The sequence below is a fragment of the Athene cunicularia genome, assembly GCF_003259725.1.
Source record: "Athene cunicularia isolate RWA chromosome 4 unlocalized genomic scaffold, athCun1 chr4_part2, whole genome shotgun sequence".
Lineage (NCBI taxonomy): Eukaryota > Metazoa > Chordata > Aves > Strigiformes > Strigidae > Athene > Athene cunicularia.
The window spans coordinates 15,416,195-15,440,331 of record NW_020799099.1 but is presented as its reverse complement, the minus strand read 5'-3'; the positions used below and the strand labels follow the sequence as shown (position 1 = coordinate 15,440,331).

The following is a 24,137-nucleotide window of genomic DNA, read 5'->3' as shown; positions in this document are numbered from 1 at the left end:
GAAAAGATCAGCAGCTAATATATTTGCTTGAAGCATGCACTTTTTCTCATGGGCCTCAGGCCTGTATTGCTCTGATCTGATCTTTCTGCTTTGAAAGAACTCCATGGAGAGGAGGACAAACATTTACTTACTGACTTCCTGTATGTGTTTTGTTTTCTAAAGGAGATTATTCTGGACTGACCTGGGGGTCAATCCCCGGATTGACAGCTCTTCATTAGAAGGCATCGATCGCCAGGTTATAGCCAGCACTGGTCTGGTGTGGCCCAGTGGAATAGCTCTCGACTACGTAGCCAACAAGGTGTACTGGTGTGATGCTAAGCAGTCAGTGGTTGAGAGCGCAAACCTGGATGGTTCTGGTCGTCGAATTCTTGCACAGAATGATGTAGGTGAGGCTTTGGGGTTGATAATTACCTACTGCTGCTTGTAAATGTGTATCGGCATATGTGCATGTGAATTACTAGCCATCGGCTGTGCTGTATATCCTATGCAACCATGTTGAGGTTAATGGCATCACTTAGTTCTTGATTCTGTTACCCAGCTGACTTTTATTTAATCATTTTAGCAAAACAACACCTTTTTAACACTCTCTGCTTTTACTAATCAGCCGCTCTGCATTGTACAGAGGACTTCTCTGCCTTCACAGAAAAATGAAAAGAAGAAAAAAGTTTAAAATGTACTTTGCTTGTTCAATGCATGGCTGCTTGGTGTAATTCAGGTTTTGATGTGCTTATTACACCAGTGAGTTATACTGATGTAAGCTGGATATTAAGCTGGGTATCTTGGCCATTATGGTCCTTGAGCAACAAACCTGCATCTGCACAGTGTTGAACAGTGGGATGGTTCTAAATACACAATAGACACTGAATGGAAAAATTATTTATGAAATATGCTGGTATTTGTTATGGCTGAGATTTTTGTTGTTGATACATAGCTGTGTTGTTTGACACATAGCTGTGTTGTTCTGGAGCAAGGGAACAGAAATATCAGCAATGAGGAACTGATGTCCCACATCTGAAGTAAACCATGTGTTTAAGAATCTTGTTTATGGCAAATTATTTCTGGAGAGGACAATTCCCTTTGTGCATGGTATCTCTCTGGGGACCATTTTGTAGGTGTGCATAGAAGTCATGGGCAGAATGAGGAGTCTTGGCTCAATACCATGACTACCATGGATAAAGACTTTACTGTCACTCTGTTAAGAAGCTGCTGTTCTAGTCTGTGCACTGAGAAGGCTTGCATTCATCTCCTAAACCAGATCCCCTCCAGCTTGTTTGAAGGTTGCTAGAGTGAGGTGTTGGAGGGCGCAGTGTTCTCCAGTTCATAAGGCATCAAAAGCACTGAGCAGAGTGACCTCCCAGCATCCCTCTCTTTCCCCCTGCTGCATGTATTCTGCGGTATGCTCCACCTTGCAACTGATCTGTGAAGGACAACCTTGAAGGCTGTTGAATGTTTCACTTTGTTTCTCCACAAGGAATGAGACACTGTCTTATGGGGAGAAAACAGAGGAGAGCTAGGAGTGCTGGGTATGGGAAAGAAGGTGGGCTTGGAGCAGTGATATGGCTGATTGGAGGTGGAAGAAAAGGATATCAACATCTGCATGGAAAGAAGTGAAAGAGATGAAGTGAAAGAGATGAAGTGCAGACCCGTAGGGGTATGAATTGAGAGAGGCAGAGAGCCTTGATATTCTGATATTTTGCTAATGCTGTTAGTGAGACCAGAATTCAGCTTCTGTCCTTGCACAGCTGTACACTGGAGAACAGGCAAGTGGCACCTGCTTCACAGGCTTTCTGCTGTAACATGATTAATTTTTTTTTATTACAGCAGCTCCCTCTAGTGCCCCTGTACTGAGAATTCATTCAGTATAGCTGCATGCAAAATAGGTAAAATTATTTCTGCTCTTCTGCTAACCCCATTTTCAACTGTAAGTAAAACAGCCTGTAAGCACCTGCTCAAGGCAATGAACAACATAACCATTCCTTTTGTTTATGCAGTGGGTTGGGTTTGCACTGTTATGGAAAGGGTTCATGTGATTATTTATTTTTCTGTTCCCGCTATCTTCATTGATGGCACCGCACTTCTATTTTTAATCCTCAATGTATTTATAAGTTAAGAGGTTAAGGAATTGCTGGTCAAAGCAGGGTGTTGTTTGTTGGTAGTGCATGCTATAGATCCTAAAATTGTGAGTAAATGTTTGGATGGGGACAGTATCTAGATCTTGGGCTAGTTGCTCAAATTTAATGGAAAGAGTAACTAAGAACCACACCCAGAAATTAATCAGGGTTCAGTGGAGGTAGTGAAGTGCTAGCAGGATAACAACATGCTCTTCAACTTTACACTTAAGAACTCTTAAACTGTGTCTTAGAAATTTTCTTATGTAGGAGTGGGTTTTTTCAGTTTATTTGTGATGTTTATTTAAGATATACCAACACATACTCCTTCTCCAAGGTTGTAGTTTACCTGTTGTTTTGTTTGCTTGGCTTTGATTTTTTTTTTTGTGTGTGTTTTTTTGTGTGTGTTTTTTTTTTTTTTTTTTTAAACTAATACCTTTTGCAATCCCAATTTCATTACTGAAATCAAACATGACCTAGTTGAGGTCTACATCAAAATCACAGATCATAAAAGCATGTGACTCCAAACATACCTTTCAGAGGAGCTCAGACTGCAGTGGTACAAAGTGAGGTGCATATTCAGACTGTGAGTAAGGACCAGGACAAAGCAAATCTCCTTCAGCCAGGAAGCACACACTCTGAAACACAGGGGACATCTGTGGAAGACTAGTATGTGTTCTCACCTTGCATTGCAAAAAGCTTGTCCAAAGGCTATCTTGAAAGCAGGAGTTTTCTAAACATATAGAAAGAATTCATAGTCCCATATGGACTAATGACAATTTTCTATTATGAGAGAGATATTAGAAAGAGTCATTTTGCAAAGATATGTAAGTATGTCTACCTTTATATATGAAAGTGTCCTTCGGATTCTGAATGTCTGATCTTCTCTCAGGAAGTCAAACTAGGGATCTGAGTTTTCCTGGTGCAGATAATGTGCTTTCAAGGAAAAATTGCTGTGCTCTCCACTTGGGGTGGAATTTCTCTCACCTACTGTTAGTCATGTAAGTGTTAAGTGCCTGCTCTAAACTGGAGTCTGGGTTCCTCTTCTAATCAGTGAAAAGAGAGGAAGCTATCTGGATGATCTATTGCATCCTGTGGGTTATGTTAGCTGTTACTATTAGTTAGCTGGCTAACAGACAGTGTCTACATAGCCTACTGCTGCTAGTTGGCTGAAGTGAGGAAAATTAATTCCCCTCTGAATTTTGCACTGTGATGATTTGGCTAGCGAATAGTGAATGTCTGTACGTGTTTATATGTATATGTGGACCACACTGCATTGCACTTGTGTCTACTTTTGGCACTTGCAGAGACCACACACTGGCTTTGGGGTTCTATCATGACTCAGTGGCTATAGTGTCTGTAACTCCTGGGCTGCCCCATGCTGGTACACTTATGCAAGATGACACATGCCATGAGTTCCTCTCCTCCCTCTTATGTGAAGACTGCAAAAGGAGCTGTGTACCTCAGCAACTCTGTGCTGGGCCACTTACTGACAGAGGAGGAAGGCACTTCACTTCTGAAAAGCTGGTCCCAATGTTACTTCAAGAAATGATAATGTCTGAGGTAGAAGCATCTTGTGAACTTGATCTGGTTGGAGGTCACCAGCAGTATAGAGATTGTACTGAGCCAGGAGAGTGCCATAGCTTCCCCTGCTAAGAGCATAAGTAACATGTGCCCATGTCTCCCCACGAGACATCATAGTGGAGAAGTGGTTATGGCTGTGCTACTGTGTTAGAAGTAGATCTGTATGCCGAGACTGCTTTTGTTTATGTCGTTTCTTGTGTGTATTCTGCAGATGTGGAAATGAGAAATCTAATTTCTTTGTAGGCCACCCTTTTGATGTAGCTGTGTTTGAGGATCACCTTTGGTTTTCTGACTGGGCTAGGCCATCACTAATGAGGGTGGACAAGAAGACCGGCCAAAACAGGGTACGTCTTCGAGGCAGCATGCTGAGACCCTCATCAATGGTTGTAGTTCATCCTTTGGCGAAACCAGGTATACTGCAAAAATTAAGCAGTCATTCCCTTCTAGCTTCCTCTTGTTCACTGATATCAGTATAATAAATGTCCTTGGGGAGAGGATTATCTTCTCAGAAATAGACTCTTTAAAAAAGGCCTTGCATAGACAGACTGGCATTTATTGAAAGCATCATCTGGGCATGTGTCCCAGGAATGCTAACAGATTTTGTATATTTATGATCATGCTCAAGAATAGATGCTGGTCAATTGCCACAAAGCTACCATGGTCTTCTAATTCCTAGTTATCCTGGTTTATTAGCACCCCTCCCCCCCACAAATAATAACAACATGAAGAAAGATTTTGTAAGATTTATTAGTTTTGGATCAAATACTTTGATATTCTGTTGGAAACAATCTCTTTTTAAGCAGAAAAAAAGTAATTCAATATACCAGGATTGAGAGAAGGTAATCACAGTCTCCCTATGCTCTTGTAATGTTCTTTCAGAGAATGCTGAGACTCTAAAGAAGAAATAATAAAGGAATTAAACCCAGACCCCCAATTGAAACATTTATTAGATAAAAAGTATGCTAAACTTCTTTCCCGCCAGAGGCTAGATGATAGTATCTATGCTTTACCATATGCATCTGTTTTTAATTTAAAAAAGGATGTTCTAGTTTTTGTCAGTCCTTATACTTTTTCCAGCTGCTTCAACCCTGCACAGCTAAAAGGATATGTTGACTGAAAAAGCATCTTTTTAAGCTGCCTGTTTTTCTGCATTAGGGACAAATCCTTGCCTTTATGAGAATGGAGGCTGTGATCAGATCTGTGAAAACAATTTTGGAGTTGCCCGTTGCATGTGCCATCCAGGATTTGTGAAAACTCAAGATGGAAAAACCTGTCATGCTCTGGATGCTTCCAACACAACAGCAGGTAAAATCTTCCAGTTCTGAAAAAGACCCTCCTCAAACCCTTGAGGATCCTGACAGATAACGTTGGAAAATACTCACCTTGCTCTACATAATGAATGATGGTTTCTCTGAGGAATGAAGACACTGGTGTGCTGTCCTGGGACAATAACATGTTGTCTGACCATTGTAATTTTTCCCTTGGCACATTAACAGTAAGAGGGATGTGTGCAGTGCTGACAAGTATTATGAGCAATGAGTTGCATTCCTTGTCTTTTGTATTGCAGAAAACCCACCAGTGAGTGGTTTTAGGAATAATTTGATGCCAGAAACAGGCTAGTCTGGGAGGGTACTGATGTTTATTTTAAAAGAAAACCACCATGATTATTGGAAAGTAGACAATTGATAAAAAAATCAGAAAGTTATTTCAGTAGATTTAAGGAATCTGTGTCACTTTTCTCTTGTCTTTTTCAGGAAGCGTCTCTGTGCACAAGGAGGTAGTGCCAATGCCAACACCAGAGACTGTGCTGCAGAGCACACAAAGCATTGGGATAGTCAAGAATATGGACAATGGGGAAAAGCAGAAAACCAACGTTTTGTTGATGGCTGAAATCATGGTATCAGGTAGAGTCTGATGACTGTCTTCCTTCTATTTACTGTGAGGTTCTGAACAGGTTTATAGAACAGAATGAATCCATAAACCTTAAAGGAAGAAAGGCTCGTTGTCAAGACTGGTGGCATTCATGCTCTTAACCCTCTTGCAAGAAGTTGGGTCTATGCAATTATGCCATGTAGGACTGCTTTTTTTTTTTTTTTTTCTTTGTCTCCATATTCCTTTGCTATGTCAACAAACTTGTTAAGATTATCCAGGTCTAAAGAACAAATGTTTCTCATTTGGAACACTTGTGAAAGTCTCTCCCTTAGATTTTATCAGTGTATTATGTTCCTCTGAACAAAACTGCAGTAAAACCATTGGTTCTTACATATGTTTGATGACACTAGATCATTAAATTGTACAATAGGTTTTGCATGCAATATTCAAAAATCCTGATAATAAACGACACTTCAACTCCACCTAGGCAAAGACAGCTTTAATGATTGTATTGGCTTGTCATCATTAACCCTGGAGAGCTTTGTTTCACACTTTGACTGTAGTTCTGGTTTTCTTGTTAGTTTTCTGGTTGGTTGTTTTGGTGGTTTTTTTTTTTTTTTTTACATACAGTACCTCCTTTGATCTGTCCAAATGCATCTAGTGTTGTTTTTGGTTTTGTTTATGCTGTAGATCAAGATGACTGTACTGCACTAGAATGTGATGTCAATGCACAGTGTGTTTTGCTGGAAGATGGTGCTGTGTGCCAGTGTTTGAAAGGATTTACCAGGAAGGGGAAATCATGCTATGGTAATAAAAGATATTAACACAACCTTCTGAAAAACTGTAGATTGGGGGAGAGGAAGAAAATCTATCTTTTCTCACACTGACAGCTCTGCTTTGTGAGCCATCACAGAAAGGTCAATGGCATTGCTTATTATGAGCAGAGAGCATGTGAGATGAAATGGCTAATTATCGCATGCTTTATTTTCCCCTGAGTCATGTGTTAATCCTATTAATATTAACAAGCAATAATGGGGATAATAGGAATAAAAGCATAATGTATTTATTTGTAAAAATTTGTAAAAATAAAACCTCAGTCCATAGACTTGATAGTTGATGTGTAATTTAGAAGTATGTATTAAGGAATCTCTTAAAAATTAGTATTCCTGATGTAATGTTCCTATAAAAGTGATGCTCTTGTTTCTTTCTAGAACCATAAAGAGACTAACAATCAGACAACACATTGCTCACAGTGGTCTTTAAGTTTTTGGACTTGCATACAACATAAATGGAAGCACTTTGTTCACTCATAAAGGCCAAGACATGAAGGCATTAGAAACAGAACAATTTACCATTTGGCCACTAAGCATGAAAACTCACAGGAGTCTATGTTTCTATGGAAAGAAAAAAAAAAAAAAAGGAAGATGAAATGAATGTAATATTTTTTATTGTGGTACCTTTTTTTTAAAGCTTATGTGTTCTTTTTCAAAACAGTTTTTCTCTGAGTAGGGTTTAAAAATATAAGGCTAATTTTAAATAGGATCATTGCCTCCAAAGGGGATATTTTTTTGAAACAACTGGTATTTGTGCAATCTGTGCAATTTGTGCAACATTTAGATCTCCAGTTGAAAGTAACTGGTTGACTGTCTTAGACTCTTTAGAACATTCCCATCAAATTTCATACCAATAAAAGACCACAAAGCCCTTCTCTTCCCATTTGCTTCAGATGCACACAAATGAGAAGTGACAGCATAGTCTGAGGGAGATTCATGATGTAGACATTTCTTTTTATCGATTTACCTGATGGTTTCATGACCCATGTGTCCCATCTCTTTGTTTTGTCTCACAGATGTTGATGAGTGTGCTGTAAATATGGACCACTGTAATCGAAATGTGTCGGACTGTATCAATACGGAAGGGGGGTATGTCTGTAAATGTCTGGAGGGCTACACTGGAGATGGAGTCCATTGCTACGGTACAGACATGTGTGAGGGCTGCGCTGTGTCTGGAAGGCTGGGGCAGGCTGAAAGAGCAAGAGACATGTCTTAGGATTTGGGCTAGCTTTGCATCAAGGTGTGGAGTTGTCAGATGAACTGTTCTGGTTCTTTTTGAAAAATCTGGTAGGGGCATGGATCCTAACAGTGGTTCCCACAGACAGTTGAAATTTATAATTTCTTCCTTTTTGATTCTTTCCTTCCTGTTTGAAGTGTGGCAACCTCAGCTAGGGATCAATATGCAAAGCCTGTAGTCAGTGAATACCTCCTCTCAGTGTTTGCACTCTTTTTAGTAGCTACAGCAGGAGAGAGAGGAAGAGTGAAGGGGAGGAGGGAAGTGGAGGTGAAGCAGTAGAGCTTTATTGGAAATCGTTGCCATGAATATAAACGAAAGCAGGAATTGAGTGTGTCATAATGCTCATCAAATAATTCCAGGCCTGTTTAATAGGCATGAGGTTCAAGGTGTTGACACTGACAGCTTGAGTACATTTAGAGTCTTGTTAATAATCAGACCCACTGATTTTCCCATCCAGCTCTAATGCCAGGTCTTTAGTTCATTCTCTACATTTCTTAATTTTTTAATCCATTTTAGCAGTAAATGTGAAGGATCAGGAAGATTTTTTCTCCCCAGTATTTGACTAGCCCACAGTTTGTTCAGAGCTTTATGAAAGTCTTAGCTTCTCCTTTGTCCTTTTCTTTTTCCTTTCTCCTTATAACTTAAATCAAAGTCCATTAAATTTGACCCAATTCTTATATAGTCTTTACTGGACTTTGGTTCCTCAATTCAGATAAGGATGACTGAAAAATTAAGAACAATATCATTATTATGCGCATGTTGCATTGCTGAAATCACATTTATTGGAATATGCTGCGATAGTTTTGCTCCTGTATTTTTGCTTTTAAAAGTGCTCTGAATTTTCTAGACTGTTTTGGACCAGATCCTGTAGGAAAAAAATTACTGTAGAAAAAGTTCCAGTGGTTTAAGCAATCATTTCACACAAATTGGGATGGCTGATCTGTGATTTTGTTTCTCCAAAGTATTCTGCTGACAATTCACAAAATGAATCAGAGGCTTCCAAACTCTGGTATGTGAACCCTTTTGAAGTTCCCACCTTTGAGGGGGATGCTTTGGTACTTAGCAGGTGCCAGCCTGGCAGGAGCTGCCGCTGTGGCCTGTGCTAGAGAAGGTGTGGAGGCAGGGTTAGGATGTGCAGCAGGGTGTAAGAGAGAGGGATATGTGAGTCTAGCACAGCCTGGAAATTCTTGGAATAAAGGAGCCTCTTCATAGTAATTCAGAGGCTCGCTTCATTTAAGTGTTTACATAGACAAGATAAACCTATGGGTTTCTAGATCCTTTCCTTCTGTCTAAAATTTTTGTTTAGGCTGGACCAAGGCAGGGTGGTATAGGGATGGGCAACTCCCCACTCCCAAACCCATCTGCTGTCTTAATGCGAGAATGCCAACTGACAGCACTCTAGTGTGCTCATCCAGGGTCCGCGTTATGTCTAGCAATGCCAGGAGAATGTGTCTAGTACAAAAAAGTCTTCTCTTCAACTCTACTGTACTCATTACATTTCATGGGGAGGCTTTTTCTTCCTTCTCCCTGTGGAGACCTTCTGCAGCAGAGTACCATGCTCAGAGAGGCTGGGGAGGCTGTGATTACTTGGCATAGAAAGTATTCTGGGTGCTTTTCCGATACATTTTCCGTGAAGGCATATTTGCAGAGGGAAAGCCTTCGGGGTTTTTCCTCACTGCCAGGAGACTGCAATGCTGCAACTGCTGCCCTTTTAACTGATGCTCTGAGGCATTTCATTCTTCTAACTGCAGACTGTTTGGGTGACAGATATTGATGAGTGCAAGACGGGGTCCCACACCTGTGGAGAGAACAGAACCTGCACAAATACAGAAGGAAACTTCACTTGCTCATGCCCTGATGATGCTTCTGGAACTGGCATTGGTTGCAGTGAGTAAACTGAATGAACAATTAAAATGAGGAGGCCCTTAACTAAGAACTGTGCTCTTGCATATGTAGCGATACCTGGAAATTGAGAAAACCCTGTATAGTGACATACTGGGCAGCTTGTGGATCCATTTAGCATTGCTTTAGGCGGCTGTTTTGAGGTGGGCTAAAAAAAAAAGAGCCCAGATTTGAGTTTAGTTTGGAAGTACTTACATTAAGGTTCAATGCCAGTTTTTTTTGTCTAAATGACACATCTATTTAATGGCCTGTACAATCAACAGCAGAAGTAAATGCTCCTTGGAGATAACATTTTTGGAGGTGATTACAGTCTGTGTCATTTTTCAAACTCTCTGCCTTCTTTCCCTCTGCAGAAGGCTAGCACAAGATCTGCACATAATTTAAGTCCCGTTTAATTCTTCAGACTAAGCTAGTCTTTCAGATCCCATGGCTAATTTTTCAAAAGTACTCTGAAACTCTTTAGAAAATCTAGTTACCTATTTAATGAAGAGAGCTGCTGAAGGTTCAGCACTAGTGACTATTTGACCGTCATTTCAAAATGTGCCTTAACGTGACAGCAGAATTCTCTGAGAACATGGAGCTGCGTAACTCATCATTTTACTCTGTGTCAGCCCTCTGCATCGAGGTGAATTTTACTCTAGATCAAGTGATGGAGGAACACTCTGTGATTGTCACAGACCTATTTCTGCCGAAAAGCAGAAGGAAATGATGGCTTTTTAAAGTAGAACACCTATCAGGATCCTCATCCCCTTTTCAGTTACTTAAGCTTTCATGAGTTTCAGGTGTCACTCAGGAAATGATGATTTTAAATGATGCATGACTTGGAAGTAATGCTTTCTAGGTCCCTTAACTGTAAATCTGATCCCATGTCTTCATGGGTGTTAACACACTGTTTTAGTTCTTAGCCTAATAAGCTCTTTTAGCAAGCTGAAATTTTCCTTGCAGAAATCAGTCACACCTGAGGTTCAGTAAAATCACTCATCCCTTTCCATTCAGGCTCTTTGTTGTGGCAGTTCTGCAAATGAAATTTTAAAAACCAAATGTCATTGAAGGTCATGTAGCAATAAAACTAGTGTGAGTCATAAAACTGATCCCATAAATATTTGAGAGTGATTAGGCACATTTCTGCTAAGCCATACTTCTAGAAATTCTTTGCCATGTAGATGTTTGGTTCTGACCTATAGATTTGCTGCAGCATCAGTGTAGTCAAGAAAGCACTCCTTTTCTGTATGGGCATGTCTGCACCATAGGTCATGCTGCACAGAGATAGTAGAACTACCTTTAAAACTAGCTATATTTATGGAGCTAGATATCATAGATATCATATGGATATCTATGTAGGTGACAGTGTGCAACTCAGAGCAGGCTACAGAACCCTTTGAAGAATTGGGTCAACAGAGTTCCCTGCTTCCCCAATGATGCTGTTATCTTTACCTGAGCAAGGCTGAAACAATAACAAATGGGATCTGCAGTCACACACAGATGCAATAAACTGGATGGCAGCAGAGTAGAAATAATCTGAATAAGAATGGCAAGTTGCATGTGAAAACTTCTCAGTATGAGATCCAAGTATTTGAAATACAGTCACCCTTTACTTGTATTTCTGTACTTTATGCATGGTGGAGTTTTACCATACCTTAAAGCTGCATAAGCTTCAAAAATCATTTGAGTGTAAGTAACTAGACAGCCAATACAGTTTTTCTTCAGAGCTAAATAAACAGAACGCAGCCAGCATCTGCGCATCTTTCATTACAAATCTAGAATCGAGCATGTTTAATATTTTGATCTAAAGTTCTGTGTGCCTAAATTTGATAAGCAACATAATCAAATAGGTAAAACACAAGTAAATGGTTAAAATTAGAGGGTTTTACCTACATTCCTATCTTGAAGTTCTGGAACTGTGTCATAAGATCATGTTGCCAATGCAGCCAAAACTTTGAGATGTCCTTGTGAAATCCTGTGTTTCAGAACCTACTGTGTCCCCCACTTCTATCAGCAATGAATATGCTACACACCCTGTGCAAGGTGATACTGTAGGATGCCCTCCTTCGTACGAGTCATACTGCCTCCATGGCGGAGTGTGCAATTATGTTTCTGATCTACAAGACTATGCCTGCAAGTAAGTACAGAAATTTGTGTTGTCTGTGCTGATGAATAGTATCCTTAGGGCTCAGCTGGGTGCAGACTGTAAAGTGTTTGTCCATAAATTATCTGTTCATTACTTATGCTAGCAATTAGACTAGAATCATTTGACTATGCTCTTTTCTGTAAGTGATCACTGTGAGTTTCTGTAAGTGGTCACTCCATTCACACCCATTACAATTAATAGCAGGACTGGATTTGTTCCCTAAGCACTCAATTCTTTGCTTTGGAAATGTGACCTAGGTTGTTAAATGACTTAGTGGTCGTGGCTTTATGAAAGAGGTGCTTGTCTGTCCTGTATGGATCATGCTGACTTGTACCTCTCTTGTTAGCCATGCTGTTCATTAGCACTCACTGGGATGGAAGAGGAAACCTCTCTCTTGTCTTCTCTGATTGGGACCAGGGGAGAAAATTCTGGTGTCAACATCTTCTCTCACAGTTTGAAGAGTCTCAGTCCCTGGCAGAAAGGGTACAACATGATGGTCCTCTTAAAAACATGGAGAATAGCCATGAGACCTCAAAAATGAGACCTCCTTCTTCCTGTCAATGTTTCTGTGAAGCTTCATTCCTGGTTCCCCAAATGCAGTTACTGATAAAAGCAAAGAGAATCTCATATATCCAGGAGTCAGCCTTGGCCTGGACAATGTGACAACCTAGTCCCATGGGGACTAGTAATGAATCATTACTTCAAAACCACTAGTGCTGGAGTTTAATTGTGTAACTTGATTATATTTGAATCTGTGTTATGTCTTTCTTCAAAATCAAGCATAAAAGTGTTTGCAGTGGGAGAAATACAATGTCTGCCTCCTCCCCTAGGGTCTCACCTGGTAAGTGAGGACCTATGCAGGGCATGGATGCTGTTCCGTAGCAAGCAAATGTCCCTCTGTGTCTCAGTAACTCGGGTGGCCCTGGTATAACCCTGGAGCGAGGAGAGCAAGCATTGCGCTGAACTTTTTTTTTGAACCACCATTGCCCCAGATCTTTCTTGTACTGCACTGCAGGAACCTCTATACCAGGCCATTCCTGCAAACACTGTCAAATCCTAGGCATACTTATTTTTAAATATAATTGGTCTCCCCTGCCTACAGACCTCTGTACCTGCAAGAATATGAAAAAAATTTATCTCATGTCCATACATGGGAATGAAGTGGATGCTTTGTGCCATGATTTTCCTGAGCTCAGCAAAACCCTTGGGAAAAACCATTATTGGAGATGCTTATTTCTCGTATTTGTTATGAATTTTTAGTGTAAATTTCAGTGGCATTGAAAACTACCTCTTTTCACCTCACTGAGTTTTTCCTATTGAAACTGAGAATCTACAACTGCAGAACTTTCAAATGGGATCACATTTTTTTCCTTTTGTTTGTTAGGTGTTAGTGCATAATAAGAATCCAAATGTACTTATTCTTCAGTTCTGGAAGTGGAAATCTTTTAAAAAATTGAGGAGCAACCGTGTTACACGGTTTTCTTGGGGGCCAGGTTTTGTGTGTTGTTAATTCTCACATTGCTGAATTCTCACTAGATGGCAGTATTCATTCATGTAGGCTGTAAGACATTAATTACCAAATCACATTGCAAAAATCGCATTGTATTTTAATTAATAAAAGCTCTTACACTACAAAGATGATCTTATGGCTTGTTTGGAATTTATTGTGATCTTACATTAAAAAATGAGCATTTTCCTGCCTTCCAACGTATATGCATTCTAATTTGTGACAGAATGAGAGTGCATGTGCCTGATTTAATAATGAATGCTGATATAACATTTTCAGGGCATTAGGTAAAAGCTGCTTCTTCTTTTGCTCATTTGACTATCTCTTTTTACTTGAGTAAAACCAGAGCGATAAAAATTGTGAGAAGGATTTAAGCCTACATTGCCGATTGTTATGAATTGAATAGATTTTAATTTTTTTTTAATTGTTTATTACTTCCTTTTTTATATGTCTCACCTTGGACACTAAAACTCAGCTGAGACACTTTTTGATGTATTTCTCACTTTGTAGTAATTTTGATTTGAGGGTTTGATGCACTGATATTTCTATGGTGGGTTTTCAGTGGTAAAAACAAACAAACAAAGAAAAACTGCCTACAGAAGAAGCTTGAATTAAAACTAAATTATGAAGATATTTCTAACCCACATGAGGTTTTTTTTAAAACACTTTCATTTATCTTTTATTTTAAAATAATAATTCATATTAAAATTTGATTCCCTTAAACAAATCACTCTGAAAATACGTAAGTCCCATATTGCCTATTTCAAAGAAAGGGAAGCTTGCTGCTGGAAACAGTTCAATGGAAAGTATTAGGGAAATACTAATCACACAACAGGATTTAAGAGAAAATAATTTTTTCTATTCTTTACCCATTGGAATCTGGAAATTATAATCTCTCTGTATATTTCTATAGGTGATTCAATAGCTCTACAGTAAAAAAAAGTATTTTAATATTAAATTCTACATGTTTTGACAGCCATTTCTTTAAAGACATTTTGTCTTCACCACTACTAAATTCAACCAGATATTTATGTAGCGGTTGCCAGTAGTAAATCAATACACCAGGTAACTGAAGTGATGATCTGGGTTTTTCCCTCAAGCACGGGTTACAAAGTGTGCTCACTTCCTTTTGGCAGCTGTGTGACAGGCTACGTCGGGGAGCGGTGCCAGTTCAGTGATCTGGAGTGGTGGGAGCAGCAGCACGCTGAGCGGGTGAAGATGCGGAATATCACCATCACAGTGTGTGTAGCCGTGCTGGTCCTACTGCTGCTGCTGGGGTCCCTGGCTGCCTACTGCCACAGGTAGCGATTCCAATCGCGCGCTGTGAACGTGTGGCGCGGCAATCAAGGTGCTGCTGACTTTCACAGAAGGCTCATGGCAAAGAACATGAGCTGTTCCTCAGCTGGTGGAAATCACCATATCATCCTTGCTCCTCTTTTGCTTTTCAGTAATTGGATCTATGAATAATTCAGAAAGTTCTGGCCTGTCCCTTGCCTGCAGTAGACACATTGGTTTTAGTGAGTGACGTGTCTCTGGTGGAAGAAGAATAGACCTTCTTAGGTTTGAAAAGGAGCCATAATTTGTATTGAGGGAGTTCAGGAGCATGCTATTTACTTCCTTCATTGGTTTCCCTTAAGAGCTCTAGATGTCTGAAGATGTCATGGTAGGGTTTGGCTCTTCTCTGCTAGCTGTCCCATTAATTTGGCTTTGCTTCCCTTTCCGTGTAGAGTGGCACCTGAAAGTTTCCTTGCCATTGAGAAAAGCAGCGTACTAACCTGCCAATAGCAAGCTTCCACAGTGATGTCTTTAGCAATGAACATGAAAGCAGTTTTCCTGTCAGTGGAAAGAGTAAAAATCAGGGATGTGAGCCTAAGGCACATCTGCTGTAAAAGCATTCCCTGGCATTTTCCATGGCTGTAATGAATTGTGCCGGTTTGGGGTTCTTCTCATGGCAAAAAGAATCCTGTCAGTCACTATTCAAGAACCCAGTCTGATGTGAAATTAAATGTTGTCGATGTCCCTTGGACTGGAAAGTATTCAGCATTTAATAAGTTAGAGTCCCTTGGCCATGACCTTGGTAGATAACTGTTCTCAGAGGCTCTTGTTTAAATGCATATTTATATTTAAAAGTAAACAAACAAAAAGCCAGACAGCAGCCAAATCAAGAGTCTCCTGCTTCATGCTGACCTGCCCTTCATGTGCAGGGGGTTTGTTTGTGGTTTAGGTTAATTTTAAAACCAGACTCTCCCAGGCATAAAAATCTAAGCTACAAACGAAGTTAACTATGGAAGCTAATATTTTCCATTCTTATTTAATGGTTCCTAGTGTATTTAGTTCATAAAAATAGAGAAGCTGCCATGTTTCTTATTTTCTGTTAACTAATGGTAGAGGTCCAGAATTAAAGTTAAGCGCAGCCTGGTTTGTTCTCATGACCTGGGATTCGGAAGCTAATCAGTGGAATGATACATACAGAATAGACAAATTGTGAGATTCTTGTATTTCCCATATATGTCATATAAGCTGTCATGAAAAACAGCCAGAATATGGCTGGTTTTAAGGTGTGAAGATATTAATTCTCTTCCCTTCCTCTCTTTTGTCATTTCTCCCTGATTTACCATTCTTTCTTGACAAATGCTTTTGATCAATAGAACTATTTACCTTGACAACAAGTTTTCAATTACATGCTTGACTGAATTTGTGCTGTAGCTATTACTAGCATAACTAGATCAAAATGAAACCACTGACCTAAAATCCCTATTTAACTGGAGTCTGGAAACCAGTATTTGGGTTGAAATTGTTATACTGCTTTTTCACATAATCTACTTTATTTTGGAATGTACCGATTAAGTCTGTAATAGTTCTGTTCCTTCCCCTGTAAAACGGAGACGCCTATCTCCTTTTAATTCGAGGAAATTAAGTTGCAGACCTACACCTGTCAGTTTGAAAAATGTGTGAACTGAAGGCCAAGAATACCAAAGTATTGTGCTGGTTTGCTCAGTGACTGTAGTCTGCTGCAGAGCATTGTGTTATATTCTTAACGTCAGGTTTATGTAGTCTGACTGTATAATATGCCAAGTTTCCTATCTTTCTTGAGAAGCGAGGAAACAACTCTTTTCCAACAACAAAAAAAATCTGAATCACAGATTTAATACCCACAATCCTTTCACCTCAATTGGCCAAGGCTGAGCAAAAAGCAACAGTAGGACTGGGATTAGGATTGAGATATTCTTGGCCTCTTGCCCGTGCTCGATCAACTAGATTTCACTGCCTCGTCTGCTTGTGCTCAGTTGTACATGAAGACTCCAGTGCCCGCCAAGTCCATCTGGCATCTATTACTCTGCATATTGTAAAGTAAGACATAGAATTAGCGATCCTCTTGAGCAGGGCATCCCGCTGAGGACCATGCCTGTGTGTGAGCTCTCTGCAGTGGATTTTCTAACACTTGAGTAATGGGCTTGTTTTGTCAGCACTATGAGCTGCAATGCGGAACAGGCACAACCAGGTGACAAAACATGATCAGCAGCCTTGCCACAGCATCAGAAAAAGTCAAAATGGATTAATTTGCCTTATTTCTCAGCATTCTGCTCTGTGGATATAACCTCTAATATGACACCTATTTGATTTCATATTAGCAGTCCCACTCTTATCCTCTTATCCTCTACTGGAAGCAATTACTTTTTAAGAAATTTTTAAAAATATTTGTATACACAGGAACATGTTATAGATAACCTGGGGACAAAAGCCACAGTGGAGCCAGGTTTTTAGCAAAAAGCAAATTTTATTTACATTGTATTTTCATGAAGGGACTATCATATAATAATTACAGCAGATGCACTTTCCCAGTTAGTATATGAATGTAATGTAAAAATAAAAGGAAACTGCCTATTTTCTTTGGTACATATCTATTAAATAGAATTTAAAATCAAGTAAAAGGATGTTATAACTCCAGACTTCTGGAATTTGATGAGCGTAACATTAATTTTGTTAGCTGATGTCTAGGAAGAGAAAGAACGTGTATGTAAAATCAGTAAAGATGTACTGATTTGGATCTCAAGCAGTGTAAATGAGCCCTTTTTCTTATGACTGTGTTTTCTATGTTGGGCCCTATAAGGCGCTTAATACCGCTTTATAAGTGATTGCTGTTTAACTGCAAAAATAACAATTTTTGAATTTATGAAACTAGCCACTTCGAGCTGATTATTTGTATCCTTTTCCACCTTTAGGTTGTACTCTTGGGTTTTTTCCCTCCTTGAGCTAATTCTGCTGGTCATGCTTTTTCCTAGAAATGTCCTACTTCAATTTTTTTTGAGGCTTTCGGTTTGTTTATTTCATAGTAATTTCTGAAATTATTGTTTTTCATAAATGATGCTGATGAATGCAGAATGCAACTTCCATAACTATCAATGGTGTACAAAAATACAGTCAGGTTTTTATTTTTGAGCTTCACTCACAAAATACTTTTATTGGCTGAAACCTAAACCTTTATAAGCGGAATGTATTATAAATAGAATAAGAATATAGAAGGAGGGGTAGCTAAAATTATGAGGCCTATTGTTCTTTTGTGATGAATGACCCTTTACAGATGGCACATTACTACAAACACTGGTTCACTTCTTACTGACTTTTGTTTCTGACAGGCTGTTTGTTTTTTTTTTTAACTACTGTGTTGTAATTGACAGTAATACACCCTTTCAAACCAATGAAAGAAAATAAAATATGTCCCTGCTCTAAATACCTATAGAATAATGTGTGAAAGGAAGCAGCATCTGTTCCTGCCAAAGCAAAATAATGTGTTTCAGCTTTTGTTCTGTTGCAGAAGTCAAAACTTGTATAAGAAGAATCTCTATGCAGAAGCGATAAGAGATGCCAGCAGCAATGCTGACAATGAGAACATGACACCTACTAGCAACAAGTCTCGGGTAACTATATTAATGTGGAGTGGAGAGGGAGGCAGGAAGGATCAAAGAGTGTTAGGGATCCACTTGAGATTATCCATCAAATAATTCACATCTTAAATATATTAAATAACTGCTAGAGTCATCAAGTGCTTTGCTGTGAACCCTAGTTCATCTTACCTCATTGTTATCCCTCAAAGTTCACAGCTGCCTGGATGTATTGCAACCATTAGCCAGTGTTATTGTTAGCTTTGAACACAACAGTTGGGGAACTGTGTTCTAAATTAAGGAAATGGCAATGTGATGACATGGCATATCACAGAGTTATTTTCACAGGAAAGTATGCCCTGTGTAAAAAAGGCTTCTTGGAAGCCAAGCATTGTGTGTGCTACATGAGATGTTGAATTTTATTTTGGGGATTGATGAAATTAAATGCCTTTGTACGAGAGGCTGCTGCCTTGTAAAGCAAAACAACCAGGATGTTATCAGGCAGCTTGGGAGGGAATATAAAATACCAGTTTTGCACTGGTGTAGGTACAAATGTCATTTTTGAAGCTGCATCAGAGAATTTGGCCCCATAAGATCTGATCTAAGGAACTGATTCTCAATGGCATTAAAATGACATTGCACTGCTAGGTGATAGTGATTGAAACTTGAAGTTGGGAAAAGTGATGGAATTGGCATCTGTGGCTACTTCTGTTTCCAGTCTGAGACTCTTTTCTCAGAACGGCATATCGTACCCTGAGAGCATGTCTGCACACATTTTCAGCTCTGAATAAGGTTCTGTAATGCAGGAATCACCAAACTTGTCCAGGTAGCATCACATTAGCTAAGCAACATACACTCTTCAAAACAAGCACAGTTGTGCCACAGTGGAAAAGACTACTGGAAGAGTTTATACTTGTATGGAATTGGTGATAAACTCTAGTGCGGCACTTGCTGTTTTGACTCGGGTAACTGTGCACAAGTTTTTCTAGTGTAGGTATTATTGTAAGGTTTTAAAGCTCTCTACGCCCAACTGTTGTTGGAAAGGTACAGGAATCATATGCATAATAGTCATGGTCGCAAAAGAATTTGACTTTAAATGTCCTGAAGTGTGACTCTGCTCCAAATCTTTGAGCCCAGAAAGAGATGAGTTTGTTCTACTTGGGAGTCTGTTTGAGGGGTTTAATATCATGCAATATTTATAGTGCAAATGCAAGGAATTTTAATCAACTCAAAGAAGGCTTGCAAATGGTTTAGACCGTGTGTCTGGCAGGAGCTATGAGTGGGTAGCCACTGAAACACACTATCAAACATACGTTGGGAACTGAGTTGACTTGACCCTGGTTACGTCATATGCTGGTCAACTGCATACTCCTTGTGGACTTTTCTTACTAGCGCTTTGTTCCTCCAGGTACCGGGCAGCAAATGTGCTGAGTTTTCAAAATATCTGAGGCTGGGAAAATAAGAAACATTTGTTGGGACTGAGAGCAGCTCATTGCCTGGGAGCAGTGCTCTAGAAGACCTGTGGCTCACTGACTCTGTCCCCACCTGCTGGTGTCCCCACAGATAATGCTAGTGGTCAATGACATTTTTGCTGAATATAAGAGTAATTAGACAGCTAAGCAATGGACTGAATCAACAAAACCGAACCCAGCCTCCTCATCTATTACACACTCATGTTAAATTTCACCATGCATTCTTGCCCTGGGAGACATCAAATACATTACTAAACTAATTTATTGCAAATAGCTCATTGCAGGCTGGAAGAGGAAATCACTGACCCTTTGCTAATTGTTTCTGCTTACATAGTGATGGATTCCTTTGGTTTCATGCATGCAATTTTCTCTGTGCTGATGTAGCCATTGAGTGATAAGTTCACTGGAGCTTCATGCATGCATGCACTTAGATTAGAAACTGTAGAGTTGCCAAAAAGCAGCAGGAAGTTGTCCATTTCTACTGTTAAAGTGGATTATTGGGGAGTTTTATAATATGTAAAAAAAGAGATTATACTACATCGGGGACAGAAGACTCTATAGCTCCTCAACTCTTAAGGTACTGGCATAGGTTTTTGGGTGCTATTGATTTAATTATAATTATATAATAATTATATATATAATAAAAATTAATAATCCTAATGAAGGACTTTGTATGGGAACTCGATGATGTGTATTGCAGTAACTGTAAAGAGCTCATGAAATTCACACTTTTTGTATCCCATAGTTCTACCGCTCATTTGTGAATCTGGGGAGAGGGAATGCAAAGACTTGCTTGTTCTTGCCCATCTGGGTTAACGTAGAGGATAACGAGCTTTTACACCATCACACATACCAAATGCTCAGTATTGTGATACTGAAACTATACCTATAAATTGTACAAGTGTCATTCACTTTTCCCTTTACTTCTATTCTTCCAGGTGAGCCTGCATTTAGCTGAGGGTATGCCTGGGTATTTTTTTCACATTCGTGTTAGAATTCCATAAGTCAGGCTAGGTTTGTCCTAGGGATACGTGAGTCTTGGTAAACTTCTGCATATGCCTGGATTTTGATGCTATTCTGAGTCTTTTCACCCAGCAAGTGTTCTGCTTTGCAGAGTCAAAGATATTTTGAGGAACATGCATAGCTTAATCCCCTCTGAGGGTCTGTCATGTGGGTTAGCAGCTGTAAACCTACAGATTTTATGTAAATGAACTGGTGCTTAAGCAGTCACACCTGCTACATCTGTGATCTATCCACATAAATCCACCAATTATCTGCTTGGACCACTGAATCTGTAGATCCTTCTGTTTGAACACCTTATTTAAAGCCATTTTCTCTTCCCTGTCTCTGCTCTTCAAACATCCCTCCTTCACTTACTGGGTTTTCCTCTTTCCCTCTATTTCAGCACAGTGCTTCACATTGCTTTCCTCTACCCCTGTTTTCTCCTTTGCCCCTGGACTTTTCAGCACGTTTCCCCAGAGGGTCCCATCTTCTGCTTCTGAGGTGTCACACTGTAACTGTGGGACAATGGAACTGCACCCCCCAGTTTGTGCTGAGAGGAGAGAGGCTCACTTCCTTCCCTGTGTCTGACAGGGTTTCCTGCTGTCTGGTTCTGGGTCTCTTTAATACTTTAAAAGTGGCCCTCAGTACTTCAGAGAGAGTTGATTTTCATGAACTTTTGTTCTTGCATCTGGAAAGGTTGATGTGCAAGGCAAGAGAATGGGTAGTTCTGTACTAGACTGGGACTGTGCACTTTCCAAAGACCAGGGCTGTCATCAACTTAAATGTTTAATTATCTGCAGGGGAAGGGTCATCCCAGAAGCCAGGGTGACCTTTTTCCCCCTGCTGTGGTTGGAGTATGTGGCCCTTCTAGTATGCCTCTTGGGTTTCAGAAAACCAGTTCATTTTATATTAATTTGGGCTCTGTATATTTTGTGCATATTGTATGTATTTGCAGTTTGCAGTTGTTAAGGAGTGTAACAGTTCTCTGGAGACTAAAGCGGTTGATCTAATTGAGTGTGAGACAGCAGATCCTCATCCTGCCTGTCCTTTGGAATACGGTGAGTAGGATTTCCTTCCTTATAAGATCTCTCCTCACCTTTGTACCAGCAGGAACAGCAGCTCATGGAGGAGACAGAGAAATCAAAATTATATTTCTGGCTCGTTTAAAGCTGCTGTGCACATCAGAAGCCATATTTGTATTGCTGTGAAGAGACCATTCAGTCCTTCACTTTGCAGATTCTTCATGAGAAATTACACTATAACAGTGCTTTCACACTCATAAGAAGACAGATGCTTCTTGTGATAGTAATAATATAATATTTTTGCATTTATATACAAATTCACAGGCTTGCTTCATAGTGAGTGAAGTTATGCCCAACATACTGATGGGGAATGTGTATCTGTGATACTTTGACAGCCCTTTTTCATTCAGGCAGGTTAACTGAAATGGTGTGAGGAGTCCAGGTCTCCCCAGAAACCTTTTTCCCTGTGGCAGCAACTGCAGTTCTCCTCTTTTTGTGTTAAACAAGGTGTTTGACTGCTTGGGGAGTGTTTGGTGCTTAAACAAAGATGAGATGAATGAAGGAGATTGCCTCCCATCCCTGGTGCAAAGGCAGCAGACAGCACAGAAACACACAACAGGCTTCCATAGCCCACCTGTTGCCAGCTGGACTACTCTCAGTTTTAGGAAATGCCGCCTTGTAGATGGCAACTCAATCTCCTAATTGCCCAGATGGTGAGAACTGATGGAGAAAGACTGATACCTGTAACCATTTGTCTTATTTACTATATATACCTCCTAACTACAGAAGTTATTAGAGGACCAAGTTTGCATCAGTCATTTAGAAATATGCAAAGACAAGTGAGGATACTTGAATGGGTAGGCGTCTTGCAAGATTTCCAGAATTGCCCATCCTGGCCTCAGAAATATGTTGGGAAGTTACTTTTTTCATCAGTAGAAAATATGCCTCACATTTACTTGGCTGGACTAATATTGTGAACATGTGTACAACTGTGTTATCCAGCAAAGGAAGCCTGATGTTTCCCATTAGGAGGCTCTGTTTTCATTTATAGTTTTATCAGATGCAGCTATTGGAACAGTAATTTCCCATGACAGGTGTCTCATTTTTTCCTAGTTGAAAATTTTAACAGAAGTGGTTCAACCATTTTAGACAAGACTGGTAAATAAATTGATTTTTTTTTATAACATGTTAAAGAAGGTTATTATACCATGCCAGTGAATAAATTCTAAGATGTTTTGACTTTGGAACAGGGGCTTTAATTTTTGCCAGGCAGGTACTCTTCCTGTCATGGGCATGCTTTTTCCTGCTATGCATTAAAACAGAAAACCATGAAATTTACCTAGGACAAGTAATTTATTAAAATCTGAAGTAAGTTCTTGACTTTGCCTCTTTTTTTGTTCTTTTGACATGAGTTGGTTTTGTAATTTTCTGAACCTGATTCTCTGCTTCCTTTCACAGCTTTCCTCTTTGAATTGCCATTAGATTAGTTGTTGTGGGGCTTCTCAGATGGCTTTCAGTAATACATATCTTTTTTTTTTTTTTTTTCCAGTGGAAGAACAGCCTATAACATATGACAAAGCAGCAGAGACTTTGGCAGAAGAGGAGAAAGAACAAGGCTGTCAACAAGAGGTTCTTGTTGGTGAGAAATCAAGTCAGCTCATGGAAGCAGCGAAGGACCCTCCCCAGGCTCCCTGGAGCGTCCACACCCAAATCCCACTGGAAAAGGAGCCCTGCGAGCTTGCTCCAGACAGCCTGCTGATGCAGCCAGACTAGACACAGCCTGGGTTTGAGTGGGAAATGAGGAAGGATGAAGTCAGTAGAGAATGGGAAGTCATGAAACACTGAAGCAACCTGCATTTTTTTGTTAAAATCTGCTGTAGAAAAACCCCACAAATCAAGACAGAACAATGAAGTCCTTGCCACTCCTTCCCTGTCATCCCTGCTTGGAAGAATTACTGTGAGCAATGTGTTAGCAGTGAGTACTCCGTAAGTATCACTAAGGGTCACTGCTGCTAACTTCATTAACTGCCTGATAGAAGGACACTGAGGGGAAAACAGACGAGTGGGTGATTTGTCAGAGATAAGTATTTTCTAAGGGAATTTGTTGCAAGTAGTGGTCTTTATACATACACAGAGTCCAGAAACTGCCTAGAAAATGGGCCACAAGGACAACTGCAGAGAAACTGGAATGGAAGATAATGCAGGAAAATAAGTTAGAAATTAATCTGTTCATTAAAATATTGTTCTTGGACAATTTAAGCCTCTCCCCAGCACTGTCAGGCCAGTGTAACCTCTTGGACTTCACTGGAGATATTCTTGTATCTGCTTCTGTGACTGAGCACCGAATGGGATCTTGCATTTCACAGGTTTGGTAGGCTGGAAGATTGTTTGTGAGCATATGGTGTTAATGATGATTGCATCAATGAAGTGAGAGGCAACATTTGAGGGGAAAGGTGATTCTTCCATTAAGTTTTCCAGTCTACACTGTTCCTTCAGAGCATAACAGGATTGCTACTAGACTGAGGCAGTGAGCCCGCATCTGCTTTCAGCCCTGCAAGGAGCTGTGTGCTGAAGCTGTCCTTGCCTC

General features: G+C 39.9%; 1 protein-coding gene across 2 annotated transcripts in view; it reads left to right on the top strand.

Annotated features, from left to right (window-relative positions):
• EGF (epidermal growth factor) overlaps positions 1 to 23,435 on the top strand; it is a 58,799-nt gene extending 35,364 nt beyond the window's left edge. For both annotated transcript variants that reach the window (XM_026848005.1, XM_026848007.1), the window contains 12 exons: positions 163 to 386; positions 3,936 to 4,103; positions 4,848 to 4,997; positions 5,447 to 5,596; positions 6,255 to 6,371; positions 7,414 to 7,539; positions 9,402 to 9,521; positions 11,505 to 11,655; positions 14,308 to 14,472; positions 17,988 to 18,090; positions 21,484 to 21,586; positions 23,100 to 23,435. In XM_026848005.1, the coding sequence (XP_026703806.1) occupies positions 163 to 386; positions 3,936 to 4,103; positions 4,848 to 4,997; positions 5,447 to 5,596; positions 6,255 to 6,371; positions 7,414 to 7,539; positions 9,402 to 9,521; positions 11,505 to 11,655; positions 14,308 to 14,472; positions 17,988 to 18,090; positions 21,484 to 21,586; positions 23,100 to 23,323 (1,801 nt within the window). In that variant the 3' untranslated portion in view covers positions 23,324 to 23,435. The remainder of the gene's footprint in view (positions 1 to 162; positions 387 to 3,935; positions 4,104 to 4,847; positions 4,998 to 5,446; positions 5,597 to 6,254; positions 6,372 to 7,413; positions 7,540 to 9,401; positions 9,522 to 11,504; positions 11,656 to 14,307; positions 14,473 to 17,987; positions 18,091 to 21,483; positions 21,587 to 23,099) is intronic.
• The last annotated feature ends 702 nt before the right edge of the window (positions 23,436 to 24,137 follow it).